This window comes from Macaca mulatta, chromosome 19 (genome assembly GCF_049350105.2).
Source record: "Macaca mulatta isolate MMU2019108-1 chromosome 19, T2T-MMU8v2.0, whole genome shotgun sequence".
Taxonomy (NCBI): Eukaryota; Metazoa; Chordata; class Mammalia; order Primates; family Cercopithecidae; genus Macaca; species Macaca mulatta.
In genome coordinates this window covers 5,341,881-5,364,844 of record NC_133424.1, presented here as the reverse complement: position 1 = coordinate 5,364,844, position 22,964 = coordinate 5,341,881, and the positions used below count along the sequence as shown (strand labels likewise).

The following is a 22,964-nucleotide window of genomic DNA, read 5'->3' as shown; positions in this document are numbered from 1 at the left end:
GGTCCCAGCTACTCGGGAGGCTGAGGCAGGAGAATGGCGGGAACCCGGGAGGCGGAGCTTGCAGTGAGCTGAGGTCCGGCCACTGCACTCCAGCCCGGCGACAGAGCGAGACTCCGTCTCAAAAAAAAAAAAAAAAAAAAAAAATAGGCATGGTGCGAGCCTGTGCCCCAGCTACTCAGGAGGCTGAGGCAGCAGGATCCCTCGAACTCAGGATGTTGAAGCTGCAGTGAGCTTTGATCGGTAACCACTCCGCTCCAGTCTGGGCAACAGAGCGAGACCCTGTCTCTAAAAATAAACAAGAGCATCGCCCCTTCGGTCGCATGGAAGCTGTTCGCATCTTGGTCCAGGTGAATTTCGTGGAAATTGCAGGGAGCAGAACAGAAGGGGAAGGAGTCAGATGGGGCAGCTGTCTTCCCTCCTTCTGGTCCTGCAGGAGCTGGTGTTGCTGTGATCTCTCCAGCTGCGCTGGTCAGGATGGGAAGACAGAGGCAGGGCAAGGGCCATGGGCTGGTCTCGGGGGTTCCCTCCTGTCCTCTGACCGCATTTCTGGCTGCTCCGTCAACTCCCCTGGGACTGGGTGGGGTGTTAGGAAACCATAGCGTGGTATGGTGAGGTCAGGGTGGCCCCTGACTTCCCTGGGACGTGGTCCAGAGGGCGGCTCTGGGATCTCCGACCACTTCCACCAGCCAAATCCACCTCCCTGATCCTGTTCTGGAACTTCCCACAAGTCCCCGCTGCCCACAGACCAAACTCTTCAACTTCCAGCTTCCTCCTCCAGCCTGACCTGGATACTTTGCTCTACGCCCATGGAAGTGGGCACATTCCCACCTCTGGGCCTTTGCTGAGGCTGTGTGGCCACCTGGAATGCCCTTCCCACCCCCTATCCGTCCCTCGGACACATCTCATACATCCTGAAGGCCCAGCCTCAATGCCGCCTCCTCCAGGAAGGCTTCCTGGGCTCTATCCCAGCTGGATACCTCCCTCCTCCGGTCCTCCACAGGTCACCTTCTCAAGGTTTCTTGCCCTTTCCACCTTGACTTATAACGACAGGCAGCCTTGTCTTTTCCCACATGAGGCTGGGGGCTCCTGGCAGGGCCAGGCCTGTTGAGGATGATCAGAACAACACACAGGGATAAGCATTTTGGCAGAGGGAACAGCTTAGGGAAAGGCACAGCAGTAGGGAAATCAGTTTCACTGGAGCAGAGGTGAGGAAAAGAGAATGGGTTGAGCTAAGCTCTGGGATTTATTTATTTATTTATTTATTTATTTATTTATTTATTTATTGAGACAGAGTCTGTCTCTGTCACCCAGGCTGGAGTGCAGTGGCGCGATCTCAGCTCACTGCAACCTCCACCTCCCGGGTTCAAGTGATTCTCCTGCCTCAGCCTCCTGAGTAGCTGGGACTACAGGCGTGTGCCACCACACACAGCTGACTTTTGTATTTTTAGTGGAGATAGGGTTTCGCCATGTTGGTCAGGCTGGTCTCAAACTCCTGACCTCAGGTGATCCACCGGCCTTGGCCTCCCAAAGTGCTGGGATTACAGGCATGAACCACCGTGCCTGGCCCATTAATTTGTTTAATTTTTATTTAAAAATATTTTTTGGGCGGCTGGGTACGGTGGCTCACGCCTATAATCCCAGCACTTTGGGAGGCCAAGGTGGGTGGATCACGAGGTCAGGAGATCGAGACCATCCTGCCTAGCACAGTGAAACCCCGTCTCTACTAAAAATACAAAAAATTAGCCGGGTGTGGTGGCGGGAGCCTGTAGTCCCAGCTACTCGGGAGGCTGGGGCAGGAGAACGGCATGAATCCAGGAGGTGGAGCTTGCAGTGAGCCAAGATGGCGCCATTGCACTCCAGCCTGGGTGACAGAGCGGGACTCCGTCTCAAAAGAAAAAATATATATATTTAAATATACATAAATATATATAAATTTATTTTATTTATTTATTTTTCGTTTGAGATGTGGATCTCGCTCTGTCACCCAGGCTGGTCTCAAACTCCTGATCTCAAGCCAATCCTCCTGCCTGGGTCTCCCTAAATGCTAGGATTACAGAGTGAGCCATGGCACCTGGCCTGAGGTATATATTTTTTAAAGGGAGAGGGGATCCAGGAAGGCCTCTTGGAGGAAGTGATATTTGAGGAAAGATCTGGAAGGAGGTGAGGGATGTGAGAAAGGGTGCTGGAGGCAAAAGCAACAACCTGCATGAAGGCCCTGAGGCAGGGTGTCGGGGGCTAAGCAGGCACAGTCACGTGTGTCTTTGAGGGACTCCACTGTCCTGGTGTGTTATGGGAACAGTGAAAAGGCCCGTGTTACTGGAGCAGAGTGAGGAGAAGGAAGAGGGGAAGGTGGGGAGAGGATGAGGCAGGTTATGCAGGGCCTAGCGGGCTGTAGGGAGGGGGGACTTGGGCTTTGACCCCTGGCTCCTACCCCGGGGAAGGTGGGAGCCATGGAGGGTGCTGGGCAGAGGAGGGGCAGGTCCTGGCTGGGATGTTTGTGATCACTTATTTATTTTTTCTCCCCACACACTGGGCTGTGGCCGCCCTTTGGGAAGAGGAGGGGCACCCAGAGCTCTCCCAGCCACCCTTGGGAAGCACTGGCTGGTAGGAGAGGTTGGGGGACACCCCCCCGTTGTTCCCCCACTGTTTAGCAAACACAGTGTCGGCTCCAAGGAGACAGACGGCCTGGGAATCATCAGATCCTGTGGCTGGACCCTCCCTCCTCCCAGCCCAGTGCCCAGAGCCACCCATGGGGTCTGCCCTCTCACCCCCAATAACACAGGGCTAGGAATCCTGTCTCGGAGGCAGGTAGGAGGGGGACACAGCCCAGGGTGGGCGTCACAGCCATTCCTCTGCCCACCCACCCACAGCCAGCCCAGCACATAGGCTGGGCTCGGCACGAAGGTTCCGGGTCTGGGTTTGAATCCCGTCCTCACTAGTTTTTTTTGGAACAGGACGCCTCCTCCAGGGAGCCTCCGTGGGTTGGCCCAAGCCCCCCAGGTTGGGTTTTCACTCCTAGGGTGCCCCCAGCTTGGCTGGTGCTCCATCTTGGTCTGCATTTTGGTCTAAGTCCCTTCTGGAGAGTGACAGGCTCCCCTCCACACTGAGGACACCCTCTGCTCCTCGCAGAGACCCTGAGACCCTGCTTCTGCCTGGGTAACGCAAAGGTAGCATTTGTTCAGTGCATGACCTCATCTCACAGAGGCTCACAATCACTCTCTGTTGTTCTACTGAGCCAAACGGTATTAAGCACCAAATGTATGCCAGGCACTGTTCTGTGGGAACCTGTGGGGAGGTGTTCCAGGCAGAGGGCACGGCCCGTGCAGAGGCCCTAAGGCAGGACAGTGCCAGGTGTGCTAGAGGCACAGCGAGGAGGCCTGTGTGACTGGGGTGAAGCAAGTGAAGGAGGAAGCTGGACACTACGGGACATGGTGCAGAGCACGAGACAGGAAACTGAGGCACAAAGATGGTAACGAGGCAAGGCGTCCTGGCACAGTGGGGATTTGAACTATACCCATCTTGTGGATGGAACTGGAGGCAGGATGGGCACATAGGCAGTCCCTCGGGGGGGAAGGGAAGGGAGCCCAGCTGGCCTGTGAGCCACTCAGCCTGGTGCAAGCTGTGGGCAGGGAACAGGGGAAAGGTGCTGGGCCCGGGCCCACACTGGGCTGGGCAGGTGGTCACGTGACCGTCCAGGCCGCCTCCCCCGGGCCCATTGGCCGCTTGCCCCTGCCGGCTGGGCCTGCGCCTGCCCTGGACCCTATAAGGCCAGGGAGCCGAGGGCAGAGCCAGCTGCCAGCCGGGCCAGTCCGTCCTCAGGGGGACCCTCGCGCAGTCCAGGTGAACGGGGCCGCGTCTGCTTCAGTGACACCAGGGTGAGGCCAGGCCTGCAGGTGGGTGTCGGGGACTGCTGAGGCTCTCGGGAGGAGTGGGTGTGGGATGGGAGGCTGGGGAACCCCTATTCACGCACCTTCTCTACCCCCTTCCAGCTTCTCACATTCTCACTATGTCTGCTCCGGACGAAGGGAGACGGGATCCCCCCAAACCCAAGGGCAAGGTAAAGAAAGGAAATGGGGGGCAGATTCTTGCTGGGGCCTGGACATGCTCCAGAGTCAGGGAAGGTGACCTCCATAGTCCTGGGGTCTCACGTCTGGAGAGGTGCTTCCTTGGTGGGCTGGCGGGGAGGCTCTGGGAGCCATGATGCCAACCCCTTCCTTCCTGACCCAAGCTGGAGGTGGGGGACCCACGCAGACCTTGGCACCTTCCCCAGCGGGTGACCTTGGGCCGGCCTCAGCTCTGCCCCTCTCTGAGCCTCAGTTTCCCCATCTGTGCAGTGGAGGTCCTGGAAGGAAAAGGTCTTTGGAGAAAAGGTCTTTGGAGATCTTTTCCTCTGTGCACGGGAGGCAAGCTGAGTCTGCCCATTGCCCAGGTGTGGAAACTGAGGCTGAGTGGCTGAAACAGTTTCCCGAGGTCACGTGGGAGCAAGGGGCTGGGGTGGCATTGGGCTGATCGATGCTTCCTGGGACCCCTGTCCCTGCCGAGGCTTGGCCCACTCATCCTGCACACCTCCCCCTCCCCAATGCAGACCCTGGGCAGCTTCTTTGGGTCCCTTCCTGGCTTCAGCTCTGCCCGGAACCTGGTGGCCAATGCACATAGCTCGGCGAGAGCCCGGCCAGCCACTGACCCTGCAGGAGCGCCTGCCGCCGAGGCTGCCCGACCACAGGCTCAGGGTGAGTGCCGGCCCAGCTGGGGGTGCGGGGGGACTCTACACATGGACCTGGGAGGAGGAGCTCCCCCGGCAGGGACTTCTGGCCATTTGGCGAGCCCTCCATTTTTGCCTGTGTGGGGGACATCTTGTGGCAGATGGGGAAACTGAGGCATAAATATGGGGGGTGAGTGACCGAAGGTGGCTTTCAACCCAGCCTGTCTCCCTGCAATGCCCCCCACTCAGTCCCTCGGCCGTTCCCCCACCCTGCACCCCGTTTCTGATGCACCATGGACCAGGCTGGGTGCTCTGCCCCTCTGGGCTCATCAGAGTGAGATCCAGACTCCCAGGCAGAAGCAGCAGCTCCCCTGGGGTCACACAGCCCGGGAGCTCCCCAGCCTCCTGTGGCTCAGCTTGAGCAATCAGGGACAATGACAGGGAACCCAGGGATGGGGCGGCCGCCTGAGCTGGGCCTCCCTCTGGGCCCAGAGCCCCAGGCAGCTGACTTCTGCTCCACATACCTTGGCCTGGCAACAGGCAGCAGGCAGCTGCAGCGGGGGCGGGGTGGGTTGGGCAAGGGGCTGCTCCCCAACCCCAGGCTCTGTGAATCCCGGGACTCAGGGTGGGTGTCCAGCACCCAGCAGAGGAAGTACCATGGAACCCTGCTTTGGGGAACAGCGGCCCTAGGCTTGGGCCCCCAGCACTGTTGGGGGGAGACCAGTTCTGGCTGGTAGCCGTGGATGTCACCTCCTGCTGTCCTTGGCGGGGTAGCTGAAACATTCCTGACCTTTCAGGCCGTGCCTGGCTATTGCACAATGGGCAGCCCGGTAGATGGTCCTAACCTGCATCCCCTCGCCCTCCCTGACCAGCCCCTGTCCCCACAGTGGCCGCCCACCCAGAGCAGACGGCCCCATGGACGGAGAAGGAGTTGCAACCTTCGGAAAAGGTGAGAGGCACGTGCAGGGCAGGGTCTGATGTGGCAGGAGCCCTGGGGGTGCCCCCTCCTGGGACATTTTAGCTCCTGCCATCTGGGGGGCTGCTGTGGGCCTGAGGGAAGGCAGACAGCCTGGGGATCCCAGGCAGAGCTTCCCCTCTGAGCCTCTATTTCCACATCTGTGAAATGGGTGCGGTGCTACCTCACTCTAAGCACGTAAGGCTCCAGTCTACACAGGGCTGTGCCTGGTACGATGCAACCAAATCAACAGCAGCGTAACCACTTTATTTCTTCTACTTTTATTTTTTTGAGACGTAGTTTCGCTGTTTCACCCAGGCTGGAGTGCAATGGCACAATCTCAGCTCACTGCAACCTCTACCTCCCAGGTTCAAGCGATTCTCCTGCCTCAGCCTCCCGAGTAGCTGGGACAAGTGCCCACCACCATGCCCGGCTAATGTTTTTTTTTTTTTTTTTTTGAGATGGAGTCTTGCTGTGTCGCCCAGGCTGGAGTGCAGTGGGATGATCTCGGCTCACTGCAAGCTCCGCCTCCCAGGTTCACACCATTCTCCTGCCTCAGCCTCCCGAGTAGCTGGGACTACAGGCACCCGCCACCACGCCTGGCTAATTTTTTGTATTTTTTAGTAGAGATGGGGTTTCACTGTGTTAGCCAGGATGGTGGCGATCTTCTGATCTCGTGATCTACCCACCTCAGCCTCCCAAAGTGCTGGGATTACAGGTGTGAGCCACTGCGCCCGGCCTTAATTTTTGTATTTTTAGTAGAGATGGGGTTTCACCATGTTGGTCGGGTTGGTCTCGAACTCCTGACCTCGTGATCCACCCACCTCAGCCTCCCAAAGTGCTGGGATTAAAGGCGTGAGCCACCACGCCCGGCAAGAGGAGCTGTTTTAATCAGCATTTTCCAGACGAGGATATGAGCTCAGAGAGGGCATGTGACTTGCCTAAGGACACACAGTGAGTGTCGGGCAGGAGAGGGTAAAAAGCTGCGACTTGAATCTGGGTCTCTCCAACTACAGAGCCCAAGGTGCTCACCTGAGCCAAAGTTAGTGGGGAGACGGGTTCTGAGAAGATAATTTCAGGGCTTCTCAATCTCAGTCCTGCGGATATTTGGGGTTGGATCATTCTCTGGGGTGGGGCCATCCTGGGCACTGCAGGGTGCCGAGCAGCATCCCTGGCCTCCACCTACTCCGTGCCAGGAGTCTCCCCAAGTTGTGACAACTACAGATATCTCCAGACATCACCCAGTGCCCCCTGGAGGCAGAATCACCCAGTTGAGAACTTACTGAATTAAAACAGCACCTTGGCCGGGCGTGGTGGCTCATGCCTGTAATCCCAACACTTTGGGGAGGCTGAGGCAGGCAGATCAATTGAGCTCAGGAGTTTGAGACCAGCCTAGCCAACATGGTGAAACCCTGTCTCTACTAAAAATACAAAAAGTAGCCAAGCGTGGTGGCAGGCACCTGTAATCCCAGCTACTCAGGAGGCTGAGGCAGGAAAATTGCTTGAACCCGGGAGGCAGAGACTGCAGTGAGCTGAGATTGTGCCACTGCACTCCAGCCTGGGTGACAGGGTGAGACTCTGTCTCAAAAAACAAACAAAACAGTACCTCATAGGTACACCTGAGTGTTAGAACTCCTAGGCTATCACCATCATTCATTTTTGCTTTTATTTTTTTACTTTTATTACTATTAATATATATATATATTTTTGAGACCGAGTCTCACTATGTTGCCCAGGCTGGAGTGCAGTGGCGCGATCTCGGCTCACTGCAAGCTCCGCCTCCCTGGCTCACGCCATTCTCCCGCCTCAGCCTCCCAAGTAGCTGGGACTACAGGCGCCCGCCACCATGCCCGGCTAATATTTTGTATTTTTAGTAGAGACGGGGTTTCACTGTGTTATCCAGGATGGTCTCAATCTCCTGACCTCGTGATCCGCCCGTCTCGGCCTCCCAAAGTGCTGGGGTTACAGGCATGAGCCACCGCGCCTGGCCTACTTTTATTATTTTTTTGAGACAGAGTCTTGCTCTGTCACCCAGGCTGGAGTGCAATGGCGCGATCTCGGCTCACTGCAACTTCCGCCTCCTGGGTTCAAGTGATTCTCCTGCCTCAGCCTCCAGAGTAGCTGGGATTACAAGTGCCCACTACCAGGCCCAGCTAATTTTTGTATTTTTAGTAGAGATGGAGTTTCACCATGTTGGTCAGGCTGGTCTCGAACTCTTGACCTCAGGTGATCCACCTGCCTTGGCCTCCCAAAGTGCTGGGATTACAGGCACGAGCCCCAATTACTCCCTGTAATTACATGGGGTCTCACTGTTGCCCAGGCTGCTCTTAAACTCCTGGGCTCAAGCAATCCTCCCACCTTAGCCACCCACAGTGCTGGGATTACAGGCGTGAGCCACTGCGCCCAGCCTGAATATATTATTATTTTTGAGACAGAATCTTATTCTGTTGCCCAGGCTGGAGTACAGTGGTATGATCATATTTCACTACAGCCTCAACCTCCTGGACTCAAGCAATCCTCCCGCCTCAGCCTCCCAAGTAGCTGGGACTACAGGTGTGCACCACCACCCAGCCAATTGTTAAAATTTTGTAGAGACTGGGTCTTGTTTGGTTACCCAGGCTGATCTTGAATTCCTGGGCTCAAGTGATCCTCCCACCTTGGGCTCCCAACGTGCTAAGATTGCAGGCATCAGCCATCACACCCAGCCTGGATATAATGATTTTTAATAAGCAATTTTGGTCTCCCTGGTGTCACTAGGGCACCAGGCTCAACATTTGCCATGAATGGAGAATAAGCAAGAGGAACAGAGAGGTAACTGTAGGACCTGTGCCGAGTCCAGGCCTGGGGACCTTGGTTGAGTCCAGGCGTGGGACGTGCTGTCATGGACGAGGCCTGCCTACAGCAGGGGAAGGGGGCAGGTGAGAATGAAAGAGGCTGGTGCTGTGAGCTCATGAGGACTTTGTCCTGGAGAGCCAGGGTGCCACCCTACAGCCTGATGAGTGGTTGACCAGGGTTGGGGTGAGGAAGCAGCTTGCTTTTTGAGAAGGTGGGGGCCTCTGGGTGGCTGCAGTTCCTTGCCTCAAGGCACACTAGGGGGCTGGGCTGGCGGACATCGGGGTGGAGTATGCCTCTCAGTCCTTCTCTTGATCACCTGTGTCCTTTCTCAGCAAATGGCGTCCGGGGCCAAAGACCTGGTGTGTTCCAAGATGTCCAGGGCCAAGGATGCCGTCTCCTCCGGGATGGCCAGCGTGGTGGATGCGGCTAAGGGAGTGGTCCAGGGAGGCCTGGATACCACTCGGTCTGCACTCACGGGCACCAAGGAGGTGGTGTCCAGCGGGGTCACGGGGGCTGTGGACATGGCTAAGGGGGCCGCCCAAGGGGGTCTGGACACCTCGAAGGCTGTCCTCACCGGCACCAAGGACACGGTGTCCGCTGGGCTCACGGGGGCAGTGAATGTGGCCAAAGGGACCGTACAGGCCGGTGTGGACACCACCAAGACTGTGCTGACCGGCACCAAAGACACAGTGACTACTGGGGTCATGGGGGCAGTGAACTTGGCCAAAGGGACTGTCCAGACCGGCGTGGACACCTCCAAGGCTGTGCTGACTGGCACCAAAGATGCTGTGTCCACTGGGCTCACGGGGGCAGTGAATGTGGCCAGAGGAACCATTCAGACCGGTGTGGACACTAGTAAGACTGTCCTAACAGGTACCAAGGACACCGTCTGTAGTGGGGTGACCGGTGCCGTGAACGTGGCCAAAGGAACCATCCAGACCGGCGTGGACACCACCAAGACTGTCCTAACCGGTACCAAGGACACCGTCTGCAGTGGGGTGACCGGTGCCATGAACTTGGCCAAAGGGGCCGTCCAGGGGGGCCTGGACACCACCAAGTCTGTGGTCATGGGTACAAAAGACACAGTGTCCACTGGGTTCATGGGGGCAGCGAACGTGGCCAAGGGGGCCGTGCAAACTGGGCTGAATACAACCCAAAATATCGCAGCAGGTACAAAGGACACCATCTGTAGTGGGGTAACTGGTGCCATGAACTTGGCCAGAGGAACCATCCAGACAGGCATGGACACCACCAAGACGGTCCTAACAGGTACCAAGGACACTGTCTGCGGTGGGGTGACCGGTGCCATGAATGTGGCCAAAGGGGCCGTCCAGGGGGGCCTGGACACCACCAAGTCTGTCCTGACTGGCACTAAAGACGCTGTGTCCACCGGGCTCATGGGGACAGCGAACGTGGCCAAGGGAGCCGTCCAGACGGGTGTAGACACAGCCAAGACCGTGCTGACCGGCACCAAGGACACAGTGACTACCGGGCTCATGGGGGCAGTGAATGTCGCCAAAGGGACTGTCCAGACCGGCGTGGACACCACCAAGACCGTGCTGACCGGCACCAAGGACACAGTGACTACCGGGCTCATGGGGGCAGTGAATGTCGCCAAAGGGACTGTCCAGACCGGCGTGGACACCACCAAGACCGTGCTGACCGGCACTAAGAATACAGTCTGCAGTGGGGTGACCGGTGCCGCGAATGTGGCCAAAGCGGCCGTCCAGGGGGGCCTGGACACCACCAAGTCTGTCCTGACTGGCACTAAAGACGCTGTGTCCACTGGGCTCACAGGGGCTGTAAACATGGCCAAAGGGACTGTCCAGACCGGCGTGGACACCACCAAGACTGTGTTAACCGGTACCAAGGACACCGTCTGCAGTGGAGTCACTGGTGCCGTGAACGTGGCCAAAGGGGCCGTCCAGGGGGGCCTGGACACCACCAAGTCTGTGGTCATGGGTACGAAAGACACAGTGTCCACCGGGCTCACGGGGGCAGCGAACGTGGCCAAGGGGGCCGTCCAGACGGGTGTAGACACAGCCAAGACCGTGCTAACCGGCACCAAGGACACAGTGACTACCGGGCTCATGGGGGCAGTGAATGTCGCCAAAGGGACTGTCCAGACCGGCGTGGACACCACCAAGACCGTGCTGACCGGCACCAAGGACACAGTGACTACTGGGCTCATGGGGGCAGTGAATGTGGCCAAAGGGACCGTCCAGACTGGCATGGACACCACCAAGTCTGTCCTGACCGGTACCAAGGACACCGTCTGCAGTGGGGTCACCGGTGCCGTGAACGTGGCCAAGGGAGCTGTGCAAACTGGACTGAAAACGACCCAAAATATCGCTACAGGTACAAAGAACACCCTTGGCAGTGGGGTGACCGGTGCCGTGAACATGGCGGAAGGGGCTGTCCAGATGGGTGTAGACACAGCCAAGACCGTGCTGACCGGCACTAAGGACACAGTGACTACCGGGCTCATGGGGGCAGTGAATGTCGCCAAAGGGACCGTCCAGACCGGCATGGACACCACCAAGACTGTCCTAACCGGCACCAAGGACACTGTCTGCGGTGGGGTGACCGGTGCCGCGAATGTGGCCAAAGCGGCCGTCCAGGGGGGCCTGGACACCACCAAGTCTGTCCTGACTGGCACTAAAGACGCTGTGTCCACCGGGCTCACAGGGGCTGTGAACTTGGCCAAGGGGACTGTCCAGACCGGCGTGGACACCACCAAGACTGTGTTAACCGGTACCAAGGACACCGTCTGCAGTGGAGTCACTGGTGCTGTGAATGTGGCCAAAGGGACCGTTCAGACAGGTGTGGACACAGCCAAGGCGGTGCTGAGTGGCACTAAAGATGCAGTGACTACTGGAGTCATGGGGGCAGTGAATGTGGCCAAAGGAACCATGCAGACTGGCGTGGACACCTCCAAGGCTGTGCTAACGGGTACCAAGGACACCGTCTGCAGTGGGGTGACCGGTGCCATGAGCATGGCCAAAGGGGCTGTCCAGGGGGGCCTGGACACCACCAAGGCAGTGCTGACCGGAACCAAAGATGCAGCGTCTGCTGGGCTCATAGGGTCAGGGAACGTGGCAACAGGGGCCATCCACACTGGCCTCAGCACCTTCCAGAATTGGTTACCTAGTACCCAGGCCACCTCCTGGGGTGGACGCACCAGTTCCAGGACCACAGACAATGGTGGGGAGCAGACTGCCCTGAGCCCCCGAGAGGCCCTGTTTGCTGGTGTCTCCAGGCCCCCAGAGATGCTCAGCGTAGGCCCGGAGCCTGTCTGGGAAGCTGCAGCCACAACCAAGAGCCTTGCGACTGACGTGGCCACGTTCACCCAAGGGGCCGCCCTGGGCAGGGAGGACACAGGGCCTTTGGCCACCACACACAGCCCCGAAGAAACCCCACGCTTGGCGATGCTGCAGAATGAGTTGGAGGGACTGGGGGACATCTTCCACCCCATGAATGCAGAGGAGCAAGGTGAGGGGATGCCCGGGTTCAGGCACAGCTGCTAGCGGGCCCTTGACTTTTTTTTCTTTTTTTTTGAGATGGAGTCTTGCTCTGTCACCCAGGCTGGAGTGCAGTGGCACAATCTCGGCTCACTGCAATCTCCGCCTCCCGGGTTCACGCCATTCTCCTGCCTCAGCCTCCCTAGTAGCTGGGACTACAAGCACCCGCCACCATGCCCGGCTAATTTTTTGTATTTTTAGCAAAGACGGAGTTTTACCATGTTAGCCAGGATGGTCTTGATCGCCTGACCTCGTGATCATCCTGTCTTGGCCTCCCAAAGTGCTGGGATTACAGGTGTGAGAGACCGTCCCCAGGCGGGCCCTTGACTTTTTTTAAAAAGACGTATTTATTTGGTTTGGGCTCAAATGATCCTCCTGCCTCAGCCTCCCAAAGTATTGGGATTCCACATGAGAGCACCTGGCCCTTTTTCGTTTTTTTTAGAGACAAGGTCTTGCTCTGTCGCCCACACTGGAGTGCAGTGGTGTGTTCATAGCTCACTACAGCCTCAACCTCTTGGGCTCAAGTGATCCTCCTGCTCCAGCCTCTCAAGGAACTAGGACCACCATGCCCGGCTATGTATTTTTTTGTAGAGACAGGTCTCCCTATGTTGCCGAAACTGGCCTCAAACTCCTGGGTTCAAGTGATCCTCCAGCCTCAGCCTCCCAAAGTACTGGGATTACAGGCATGAGCCACTATACCCAGCTTCATTTTTTATTTTTACTTCATTTTGAGGCAGAGTCTTGCTCTTGCTGCCCAGGCTGGAGTGCAGTGGCACAGTGTCGGCTCACTGCAACCTCCATGCTTCCCGGGTTCAAGGGATTCTCCTGCCTCAGCCTCCTGAGTAGCTGGGATTATAGGAGCCTACCATCATACCTGGCTAATTACTATTATTATTTTGTATTTTTGGTAAAGATAAGGTTTCACCATGTTGGCCAGGCTGGTCTCGAACTCCTGACCCCAGGTGATCCACCCGCGTTGGCCTCCCAAAGCGCTGGGATTACGGGCGTGAACCACTGCGCCCGGCCTCACTTAACTTTTATAAAGCCCAAGCCCCAGTGCTCTGAGGGGCTTCTGGGACCGAGCAGTGCACCTTCCTTTCCAGCTCAGCTGGCTGCCTCCCAGCCCGGGCCGAAGGTGCTGTCGGCGGAGCAGGGGAGCTACTTCGTTCGTTTAGGTGACCTGGGTCCCAGCTTCCGCCAGCGGGCATTTGAACACGCGGTGAGCCACCTGCAGCACGGCCAGTTCCAAGCCAGAGATACTCTGGCCCAGCTCCAGGATTGCTTCAAGCTGGTAAGAGCTTCCCTCTACTGCTGCCCCTTCCCCAGGGCACTTCTTAGAACCCCTGCCCAGGACTCACCTAGCTGAAGATACTGACTGAGCGTCTAGGAGACGATGCCATCAGCACCACCGACAGCCATGGGTCTGCACTCATGGGGCTTGCCTCCCGGCAAGGGCGACAGAGCTAGATCAGATCTTTAAAGACAGCGGGTAGCCGGGAGCGGTGGCTCACGCCTCTAATCCCAGCACTTTGGGAGGCTGAGGCACGCGGACCACTTGAGGTCAGGAGTTCGAAATCAGCCTGACCAACAGAGAAACCCTGTCTCTACTAAAAATACAAAAATTAGCCAGGCGTGGTGGCGCACGCCTGTAATCCCAGCTACCTGGGGGGCTGAGGCAGGAGAATCACTTGAACCCAGGAGGCGGAGGTTGCAGTAAGCCAAGATCATGCCACTGCACTCCAGCCTGGGCGACAGAGCAAGACTCTGTCTCAAGAAAAAAATAAATAGGCCAGGCGCGGTGGTTTAAGCCTGTAATCCCAGCACTTTGGGAGGCCAAGACGGGCGGATCACGAGGTCGGGAGATCGAGACCATGCTGGCTAACACAGTGAAACCCCGTCTCTACTAAAAATACAAAAACTTAGCCGGGCTAGGTGGTGGGCGCCTGTAGTCCCAGCTACTCGGGAGGCTGAGGCAGGAGAATGGCGTAAACCCGGGAGGCGGAGCTTGCAGTGAGCTGAGATCCGGCCACTGCACTCCAGCCTAGGCGACAGAGCGAGACTCCGTCTCAAAAAAAAAAAAAAAATAAATAAATAAATAAATAAAGACAGTGGGTACACAAAGATAGATAGCAAAACAATGTCTGCAGAGGGAGATGTGGGCCGAGCAGGAAGGCCGTCCCTCTGAGTCCCGTCCTGACTGATGGGGAGACAGCTATACAAAGCCCCCCAAAAGCAGGGACAGGACAGCAAGCTACCGGGGAGCAAGCTGGGTGTGTTCGGGGGATGGAAAGGCGGCGCTGTGGCTGGGGAAAGTGAAGCCGGGATGGGCTCCAGGGAGGCCACAGGGCCTGGGGCAGCAGTGCACGCAGGAAAGGACCCAACTCAAGGTGACTCAGATGCACCCAGGGGTCGCGTGCCCTGGCCAGAGTGGTCCTCTCCTCCCACTGGCCCCGCTCTCTTCCTGTGGCCTAGGGTCTCCCCTTTGGCAATGTGGACTTTGGGGTCGGATCATTCTTTGGGGTGGGGTCATCCTGGTCCCTGCAGGGAGCTGAGCAGTGTCCCTGGCCTCCAGTCTCCCCCTCCCCAGTCCTGAGGGCCAACATTTGCTCTAGATGCCGTTGTGCATCCCTGGAGGCAGAATCTCACAGGACTGCTCTAGAGTTCTGTTTTTGTTTGTTTGTTTTTTGAGACGCAGTCTTGCTCTGTTGCCCAGGCTGGAGTGCAGTGGCGTGAACTCGGCTCATTGCAAGCTCTGCCTCCCGGGTTCATGCCATTCTCCTGCCTCAGCCTCCTGAGTAGCTAGGACTACAGGCGCCCACCATCACGCCGTGTTAATTTTTTTTTGTATTTTTTAGTAGAGATGGGGTTTCACCATGTTAGCCAGGATGGTCTTGATTTCTGTTTTTGTTTGTTTTTTGAGACGGAGTCTCGCTCTGTCGCCCAGGGTGGAGTGCAGTGGCGTGATCTCGGCTCACTGCAAGCTCCGCCTCCCGGGTTCACGCCATTCTCCTGCCTCAGTCTGCTGAGTAGCTGGGACTACAGGCGCCCGCGATCATGCCGGGTTAATTTTGTATTTTTTAGTAGAGATGGGGTTTCACCATGTTAGCCAGGATGGTCTCGATCTCTTGACCTCATGATCCGCCTGCCTTGGCCTCCCAAAGTGCTAACAGGCATGAGCCACTGTGCCCGGCCGGGTTTTGTTTTTTTGAGACAGTGAGACAGGGTCTTGCTCTGCCACCCAGGCTGGACTACAGGGGCTTGATCATGGCCCACTGCAGCTTCAAACTACTGGGCTCAAGAGATCCTCCCCGCTAAGCCTCCCAAGTAACTGGACAACTGGCACGACCACCACACCCAGCTAGTATTTATTTGTATTTTTAGTAGAGATTAGATTTTGCTATGTTGCCCAGGCTGGTCTTAAACTCCTGGGTTCAAGTGATCCTCCTGCCTCAGCCACTGGGTGCACCTGGTTAATTTAAACTTTTTGTAGAGATGGGGCCTCCCTATGTAGCCCAGGCTGGTCTTGAGCTTCTGGGCTCCAGCGATCCTCTTGCCTCGGCCTCCCAAAGTGCTGGGGTGACAGGCGTGAGCCACCGTGCCCAGCAGTCACAGCTGTTACATGTTGGTGGACAGCAACCCCACCCCAGCGGACCGTGAGAGACCTCGAGATGCCGCCCTCGGTCAGGATTCCTGGCATGCAGCCCAGGCCACTGTGTTTTCAGTTAACATCCAGGGGTCTGTCTGTGACAAGCTGCAGTTTTGTTTTTTTTTTTTTTTTGGAGACGGAGTCTCGCTCTGTTGCCCAGGCTGGAGTGCAGTGGCCGGATCTCAGCTCGCTGCAAGCTCCGCCTCCCGGGTTCACACCATTCTCCTGCCTCAGCCTCCCGAGTAGCTGGGACTACAGGCGCCCACCACCACACCTGGCTAATTTTTTGTATTTTTAGTAGAGACGAGGTTTCACTGTGTTAGCCAGGATGGTCTCGATCGCCTGACCTCGTGATCCGCCCGCCTCAGCCTCCCAAAGTGCTGGGATTACAGGTGTGAGCCACTGTGCCCAGCCGACAAGCCACAGTTTGAGGGTCTAACCCAGGGTTCTCAGTGTGGATGACCTGCCCCCAGGGGACATCTGTGGTTGTCACAACTGGGGCAAGCCCCTGGTGGAGGGAGTGGAGGCCAGGGACGCTGCTCAGCACCCTGTAGTGCCCAGGGCGACCCCACCTCAGAGAACCATCTGGCCCCTGTGTCCACAGTGCTGGGGGCCAGTCTGTCCTGGGGACCCTTGGGACACCTCATGTCACTGTGGCCACCCCCAGCTGGACAGTCGCTGCTGTACCTCTGGCACGTGGGCCAACGGCACACTTGGAAGGTGTTCTGTAAACCCCGTGGAGGAATGAAGGAACGGGCCCACCCTCGTGACGCGGTGCGAGCGGCTGATCACAAAGCCTTTTCCCACCTTTGAATCCTCACAGCAAAGTAGCCTGGGCCAGAGCTCAGCCCAGACACTTTTCAGAAGGGGAGACGGAGGCCACAGAAAGAGAAGAGCTGTGCTCAGGGCCACACGTGCAGGATGCTGGGCTGGGAAATGGGATGTGGTGTGTGACTCATCATGCCTCGCTTGTTCCTTTAAGTGCTACTGAAGGCCTTGGATATCCCAAGAACCCAGGCCTGCCCTCGATGTGGGGATGCCATTGTGGGGGAAGACAATTCATAGATGAATGTTTAGGGTGTCGGATGATGCTTGGAAACATGGAACATGTACCCGGATAAGGAAGTGGCTATGCTGGGGCTGGTCACCCTGAAGAGGGGACTCTTGAAGTCAGGTCTAAATGACAGAGGGAGTGTGTCAGAATGGGCAGGAGTGTGATCTGAGGGCACAGGCCATGCAAAGGCCCTGGGGCAGGACTATCCCTGGCGTGTTGGAGGAACAGCAAGGAGGTCTGGGTGGCTGGAGCCGAGTGAGGAGGGGATGGGGCAGGTCGGGCTGGACCTGGGCTTCCACCTCAAGGGGGAGGGGAGCCCTGGAGGGCTCTGGGCAGAGGAGTGACCTGATCCAAGGCGGGTCTCATTTAAAAGGATCGCTCTGATGAGGTCAGGCCACCGGGCGGGGGCAAGGGCCGGAGGTGGAGACAGTGGGATGTAAACCCAGACCAGTGCTGCCGGACGTCAGGAGTCACGCTGTGGTGGTGCGAAGCAGCTAGGCTCTGGGTGTTTTGAAGTCAGAGCTGCCCGGGTCCGATGTAGGTGGTGAGAGAGAGGGGACCCCAAGAGACCCCTGAGGCTTGTAATCTGAGCAGACAAGGAGAGCAGGGGCCTGAGGGGAGGCCAGGTGGGTTGCAGAGTGGATATTAGGAGCCTGGCCTTGGACAGGGTGAGGGGAGATGCCTGGGGGAGCACCGAGGGGACTCGTCTGTCTACACAGCTGGCTTCAGGTGTCCAGCACTGGTGCGGCGAGGGCTGGGAGGGCAACAGCAGTCTGGAGTTGACATTTTGACTGCGTGCTGCATCCCCACCAGCCATTGAGATGATGAGGAAGATGGGGTCCTGTGGACAGGGTGGCAGGGCGTGGGTGCCACGTGCTGGGGACACAGCAACGAGGACAGAGTCCTGAGCGCTCCCCCTCAAAGGGCGGATAAACACCAAGTCAACGAACACCAAAGCTGCATGCTGTGCCCCCAAGGAGAGGAGCAGATATGACGGGAGGGACTGGGGCTGCCACACCACGGGCCGGGAAGGTTTCGCCAAGAGTCACCTGGAGCTGAGGCTGAACGCAGGCCTTGTGAAGGGCCCAGGAAGCAGGCTCTGGGCTGAGTGGGCAGTGTGTGCAAAGGCCCTGGGGCAGGAGGCTGCTGGAGTGGCCGCAGGGCAGAACGGAGCCAGTGTGGCCGCAGTGGAGACAGCAATGGGGTGTGATGGGAGATGAGGCCAGAGGTGTCCCAGGGGCCAGCCCACCAAGGCCATGCTGAGGAGCTGGGTTTTATCTTAAGGGTACTGGGCAGCCACAGGAGGGTTTAGGAGTGAAGAGTGACATGACACCACGAATGCTGTGTTACATGTCTCCCTGATGACCTCGTGGGGAAGTGTGAACTACCACTTCTTTCTGCGAAATAACACGTCCACTTGTGGTACAACTGATGTGGAATTCGCGGCCTTTGTCCCAGGACTCTGAATGTGCCCAGGTCCCGGGGCGGGGGGAGGTGGGGGCTGTGAAAGGTCATTTGCCGAGAAGCCGTCATCTCCCCACTGTACTCTCTCTCCAGATTGAAGAGGCCCAGCAGGCTCCAGACGGCCAGCCGTGTCTGGACCAGGGCTCAGGTGCCCGTGTGGAGGATGCTGCTGTCCAGGAGGTGGGTCTGGCACATGGCTGGGGTCCCCCCACCCCGCCCGTGGGTCTCCACTCACCTCGCACCTTCCTCCCACAGGAGCGGGACGCCGGGGCTCTGTCCAGGGTCTGCGGCCTTCTCCAGCAGCTGCACACGGCCTACAGTGGCCTGGCCTCCAGCCTCCAGGGCCTGCCCGCCGAGCTCCAGCAGCCGGTGAAGCGGGCGCGGCACAGCCTCTGTGAGCTCTATGGTGTCGTGGCCTCGGCCGGCTCTGTAGAGGCGCTGCCCGCAGAGCAGCTGGTGCAGTGCCACGAGGGTGTGCACCAGGCGTGGCAGGGGCTGGAGCAGCTGCTGGAGGGCCTACAGCACAATCCCCCGCTCAGCTGGCTGGTAGGGCCCTTCGCCTTGCCCCCCGGCGGGCAGCAGCTGTAGGAGCCTGCAGGCCCGGGGCAGGGTTGCCCTGCTCTGCCCAGGGAGGAGCTGCCTCAGAACATTCTCTCCAGCCCCAAACCTGGATCGGTTTCCTAAAGCCCTAGACCTTTGGGGCTGCAGCTGGCTGAGCTCTGAGGGGCTGCGGAGGCAGTGACCTTTTGAGTGGAGCCACCCCACGCCCTGCTCCGGGCCTGCCTGCACTTCCCACCTCCTCCCCAGTACTGCTTGCTCCCCTCGGAGCCTGGGGTCACTCAGCCGCCAGCCAGGAGCCTTCCCTTGAAGACCCTGAGCGAGTACTGCAATTAGGAAAGAGAAAAAGCAGCATGCCCAGTCTGGAAGGGCATCCATTTGCCCTGATAGCAACCCTTTTATATCTAGCAGGGCTCTTCCAGTCCTGCAGCACGGGCCCCCAGCTACCAGCAGTGCAGGCAGCGTTGTGGCATCCCAGGCTCCAGGCAGCTCCGTCCTTGTGCTCAAAGTGGGTCTCTGGCCTTAGCACACCTTGAGGGTCTTAAGAACCACATTCTCTCATACTAGAAGGTACTAGAAAATGTAAAACTTGGCCGGGCGCAGTGGTTCACGCCTGTAATCCCAGCACTTTGGGAGGCCGAGGCGGGCGGATCACGAGGTCAGGAGATCGAGACCATCCTGGCTAACACGGTGAAACGCCGCCTCTACTAAAAAGACAAAAAATTAGCCGGGTGTGGTGGCGGGCACCTGTAGTCCCAGCTACTCTGGAGGCTGAGGCAGGAGAATGGCGTGAACCTGGGAGGTGGAGCTTGCAGTGAGCTGAGATCGTGCCACTGCACTCCAGCCTGGGCGACAGAGCGAGACTCCGTCTCCAAAAAAAGAAAATGTCAAACTGCCATCATCCCAAGGCAGGCTGCTACTGCCTTTGCTGACCCCTGGGGTGGCCTCACAGTGGGGACAGAGCTGCCAGGAGCCACAGCAGCCACAGCTGGGGCTTTGCACCAGCCTGGCTTCAGACTGTGCGATTTGCAGGGGGTGGGGGGTACAAAAACAAGCAAACAGGCTTCTCTTGCCTCCAGCTGCCCACCAGAGGCCTGGCCGGGCACCTGGGGCTCTGAAGCCCCCGGGGAGGCTGGGCCCAGCGGCTGCCCCTGGAGAACACAGGCAAAGGGCTTCCTCACAGGGAACTGTGCCTCATGGAGGGATCGGACAGGGCTGGGAACAGCCACAGAGGCTGCGTGCCTGTGACACGGCACCTTCTCCCCTGCACGCTCCCCTGGGTCCTCAGGACCCACCCACCCAAGCGCTGGGCTGCAGAGGAAGCGGGGCTGGGGAGACTGTGGGCATCAGAGACACGGGCGGCAGCGGACCCACCCACCTGGCAAGGTCGCCCGACCCGGTGCTCTCAGGCTGGCCCAGGCCGTGGAGGCTGGCAGGCTCAGGTCAGGTGTGAGAAGTGCGCTGCGGCTGTGCTCAGTGCAGGGGGAAGAGCCGTTCAGCCCGGCCTCCCCAGGAAGCCATATCCCCACTCAGCCGGTAAGAGAACCTTTCTATCACCTTCCCACAGTCTCCTAGGACACGAGCCCAGGAACCCCAGACCCGGGGGAGAGGAAGGGTGGAGGGACTGCTGGTCCCCAGGGGTCACGGTGTGCACCAGGGACCGTGAGGGGCCAGGGCATTCAGCTCAGCTCTGAACCAGGGAAGCCGGCACAGCAGGGGCAGCCTCAGGTGCGAGGGGACGGGTCAGGAGCCTTCCTGAGCCTTCTCAGCCTGACACCCATGGCCAGCGGAGGCTAGGACGCCAGACACAGCCATTTGCAGAAATCCGGCACAGGGACTGCAGCTTGCGTCCAGCCAACCAAGCATGGAGCCGGGACTCAGGAAGTCCCTTCCCGCCATACCACAGCCTAATTCTTACTGGGACGGAGGCAACTCGGCCATGCTGGGCAGGAGGACAAACCCGAGATGCCACTGTGGAATTAGCAACTTCGGTGCACGGTGTGACTTGCTAGGGGCCGTGCCCACGTGACAGTCCCTTATGCAGAGAAGGAAAGAGAAGCCCAGAGTGGAAGGGCAACTTGCCCAAAGTCACACAGTGTGCGGGCGAGTCCAGGCTGGCCCCTGAGGCCCACGCCCCTTGCACACTGGAGACCACTGTCAGCTAGCAGTGGTCCTCAGGGAAGGCCCGGTCTCCACCCTCCCAGCCCAGCCTCAGGGGCCCTCGCCCTCCCCACATCTGACCTGCTCACCTGCCTGGATGCTGGGCTGCCAGACACAGGAAGCATCAAACCCCAGCCTCCTGGGTGGGGGGCGGGGAGCAGGCATCAAAGCTTAGCAGCCCCGGTTTCTCCCTCTTGTCTCCTGGGAAGGGCTTGCTCCCGCCCAGCTCTCCCGCCACCGGCCTTTCAGGGTTGGGCTGGGCCCAGCGTGCCTTTTAGTTGCTTCTCACGGTGGCTCGATGGCTCAACCCAGTCCCAAACAGGCCCAGTGACGCTGCCAACTGCTCCCCAGCTCAGGCCCCCACTGCACCAGCAATGCTAGAAAACCAAGCCAATAAAAGTGATTTCTTTTTTCATTAAAAAACCCTTTATAGTCATTTCATGGTGGTTGGAAATCACAGAAATTAGGCAGAAAAAAAAAACCCAAGGGAACCAATACAAACAGCACGGCGTTCCCCACAGTTCTCCACTCTGCTCTCCCGTGAGCCGGGGAAGGAGAGGGGCAGCCTGAGCTCGGGTGGGGGCGGGGCCTGGCTGCCCACAGCTCAGCTCTCCTCGTCCAAGGCCTCCGAGTCCCCCCGTGCCCTCTCGCGCTCCTGCCGGTCGCTCCCAGGCCTGTCCAGGTCGGGGCCCTCCCGTAGGCTGCTGGTGGGAACAGCAAAGGCAGTGTGAGGATGCCCTCCCGCCCCTGCCCTGCCTGTGGGGCGGTCAATGGGACGGGCACTGAGGAGTGGGCGCCCCTTTGTGGCACCTGAGGCTGGAGTGCCACCCTCCTATCTGCCTGTCTTCTGCCACTAGAGACCACAAACATTTCCAGGGTCCCCACGCTGGCGCCAACCAGGCCTAGCACAAGGCAGCTGCTGTGTAAGCGACTGACTCCACTGAGCCTTGTACCAGACAGCAGGCCACGGTGATGGGTGCCGGGTGCCCGTGCTCAGGGCCTGCCTGGGCCACCCTGGAGGCTCGGCAAGAAGCCGCCTTCCCGGGAGGCCAGGGGCAGGCAGCTCAAAGCCCTGGAACTGCCTCAGTGGGGGCCACTGGAAGGAAGTGCCAGCCAGCGGGGCCCTGGGGTCAGCTGTGAGGATGGGAGGCCCCTGCATGGGGGGTGACATCCCTGGGACCCTTCCCAGAGGGACTGGCACAGGAGGAGCAGCTCAGACACGGTGTGCATCACGCCACTGCCGCTCAGGAGGCCACACCCCACGGCCCGGGACACTCACTCGTGCAGGTCTTCAGAGGAACCACACCTCGGCCCCTCCTCCGAGTCCCGACCCTCCTCGTGCTCCTTGTCCTCCACGCTCTCCCCCTTCTGCGACGTGGCCTCGCCATTCACCGGGGCTGAGAGATCTGAGTGGGACAGAGGGGTCACAGGTCACTGCTGGGCTCCAGCTGGGAACCCCAGAACCCTTCCCCCTCGAGGACTGGACCAGGGTTTGAGCTGAGCACCGTGGGTGACGCATGCCCATCCACCTGGACCCCGGCACCTGCTGCCTGGTCTGCAAGCTCCCGACATGGAGGCCGGGCTCTGCATGGTCCCATCCTGCAGCCGGCCCCAGCCCCAGCCACACTGGCCCGGAGAACTGGGGGCCCAGGAAATAAGGGAACGTCGGCAGCCCTGAGAAAAGCCCACAGCAGCCTGGGAAAGACAAAGGAAGATGAGGTTGGGCACGGGGGCTCACAATCCCAGCACATGGGAGGCCAAGATGTGAGGCTCACTTGAGCCCAGGAGTTCAAGACCAGCCTGAGCAACATGCCAGCAACCCTGTCTCTACAAAAAATACAAAAATTAGCGAGGCCTGGCCAGGCACAGTGGCTCACGCCTGTAATCCCAGCACTTTGGGAGGCCAAAGCATGCGGGTCATGAGGTCAGGAGATCTTGGCCAACACAGTGAAACCCCGTCTCTACTAAAAAACACAAAAAACTAGCCGGGCGTGGCGGCGGGCGCCTATAGTCCCAGCTACTCGGGAGGCTGAGGCAGGAGAATGGCGTGAACCCAGGAGGCGGAGCTT

The 22,964-nt window shown here is 58.8% G+C and overlaps 2 protein-coding genes across 23 annotated transcripts in view; one reads left to right on the top strand and one right to left on the bottom strand.

Annotated features, from left to right (window-relative positions):
- Window positions 1-3,738: 3,738 nt before the first annotated feature.
- On the top strand, window positions 3,739-21,318 carry PLIN4 (perilipin 4). 13 transcript variants are annotated; one of them, XM_077979209.1, is made up of 9 exons: window positions 3,739-3,893; window positions 3,990-4,057; window positions 4,586-4,730; window positions 5,590-5,651; window positions 8,825-10,666; window positions 10,760-11,984; window positions 13,117-13,304; window positions 18,271-18,357; window positions 18,433-21,318. In XM_077979209.1, exons 2-9 carry the CDS (start codon window positions 4,007-4,009, stop codon window positions 18,763-18,765), a joined length of 3,933 nt encoding a protein of 1,310 aa, XP_077835335.1. In that variant the 5' UTR covers window positions 3,739-3,893; window positions 3,990-4,006; the 3' UTR covers window positions 18,766-21,318. The 13 variants fall into 13 exon arrangements, with proteins under 13 accessions (XP_077835335.1, XP_077835331.1, XP_014978015.3 ...); XM_077979206.1 differs by having other exon boundaries at window positions 3,747-3,893; window positions 5,575-5,651; XM_077979210.1 differs by having other exon boundaries at window positions 3,752-3,875.
- Window positions 21,299-22,964, bottom strand: part of HDGFL2 (HDGF like 2) — a 36,362-nt gene continuing 34,696 nt past the window's right edge. For 7 of the 10 annotated variants that reach the window (XR_013409577.1, XM_077979412.1, XM_077979414.1 and 4 more), the window contains exons 15-16: window positions 22,175-22,301; window positions 21,299-21,599 (exon numbers count right to left, since the gene is read on the bottom strand). Coding sequence is in view for 9 of the 10 variants with exons in the window: in XM_077979412.1 (XP_077835538.1) it covers window positions 21,500-21,599; window positions 22,175-22,301 (227 nt within the window). In the remaining variant the exon portion in view is untranslated. The remainder of the gene's footprint in view (window positions 21,600-22,174; window positions 22,302-22,964) is intronic. The other 3 variants (XM_077979417.1, XM_028838605.2, XM_077979415.1) reach the window with 1 other exon arrangement.

What these genes read in the sequence shown, in the direction of transcription:
- PLIN4 (XM_077979197.1), top strand. Translation starts at nt 4,007, where the DNA reads ATGTCTGCTCCGGACGAAGGGAGACGGGATCCCCCCAAACCCAAGGGC. An exon ending in AGTTGCAACCTTCGGAAAAG is followed by an intron (nt 5,652 to 8,824) that starts GTGAGAGGCACG and finishes GTCCTTTCTCAG; the next exon opens with CAAATGGCGTCCGGGGCCAA. An exon ending in CATGAATGCAGAGGAGCAAG is followed by an intron (nt 11,985 to 13,116) that starts GTGAGGGGATGC and finishes CTTCCTTTCCAG; the next exon opens with CTCAGCTGGCTGCCTCCCAG.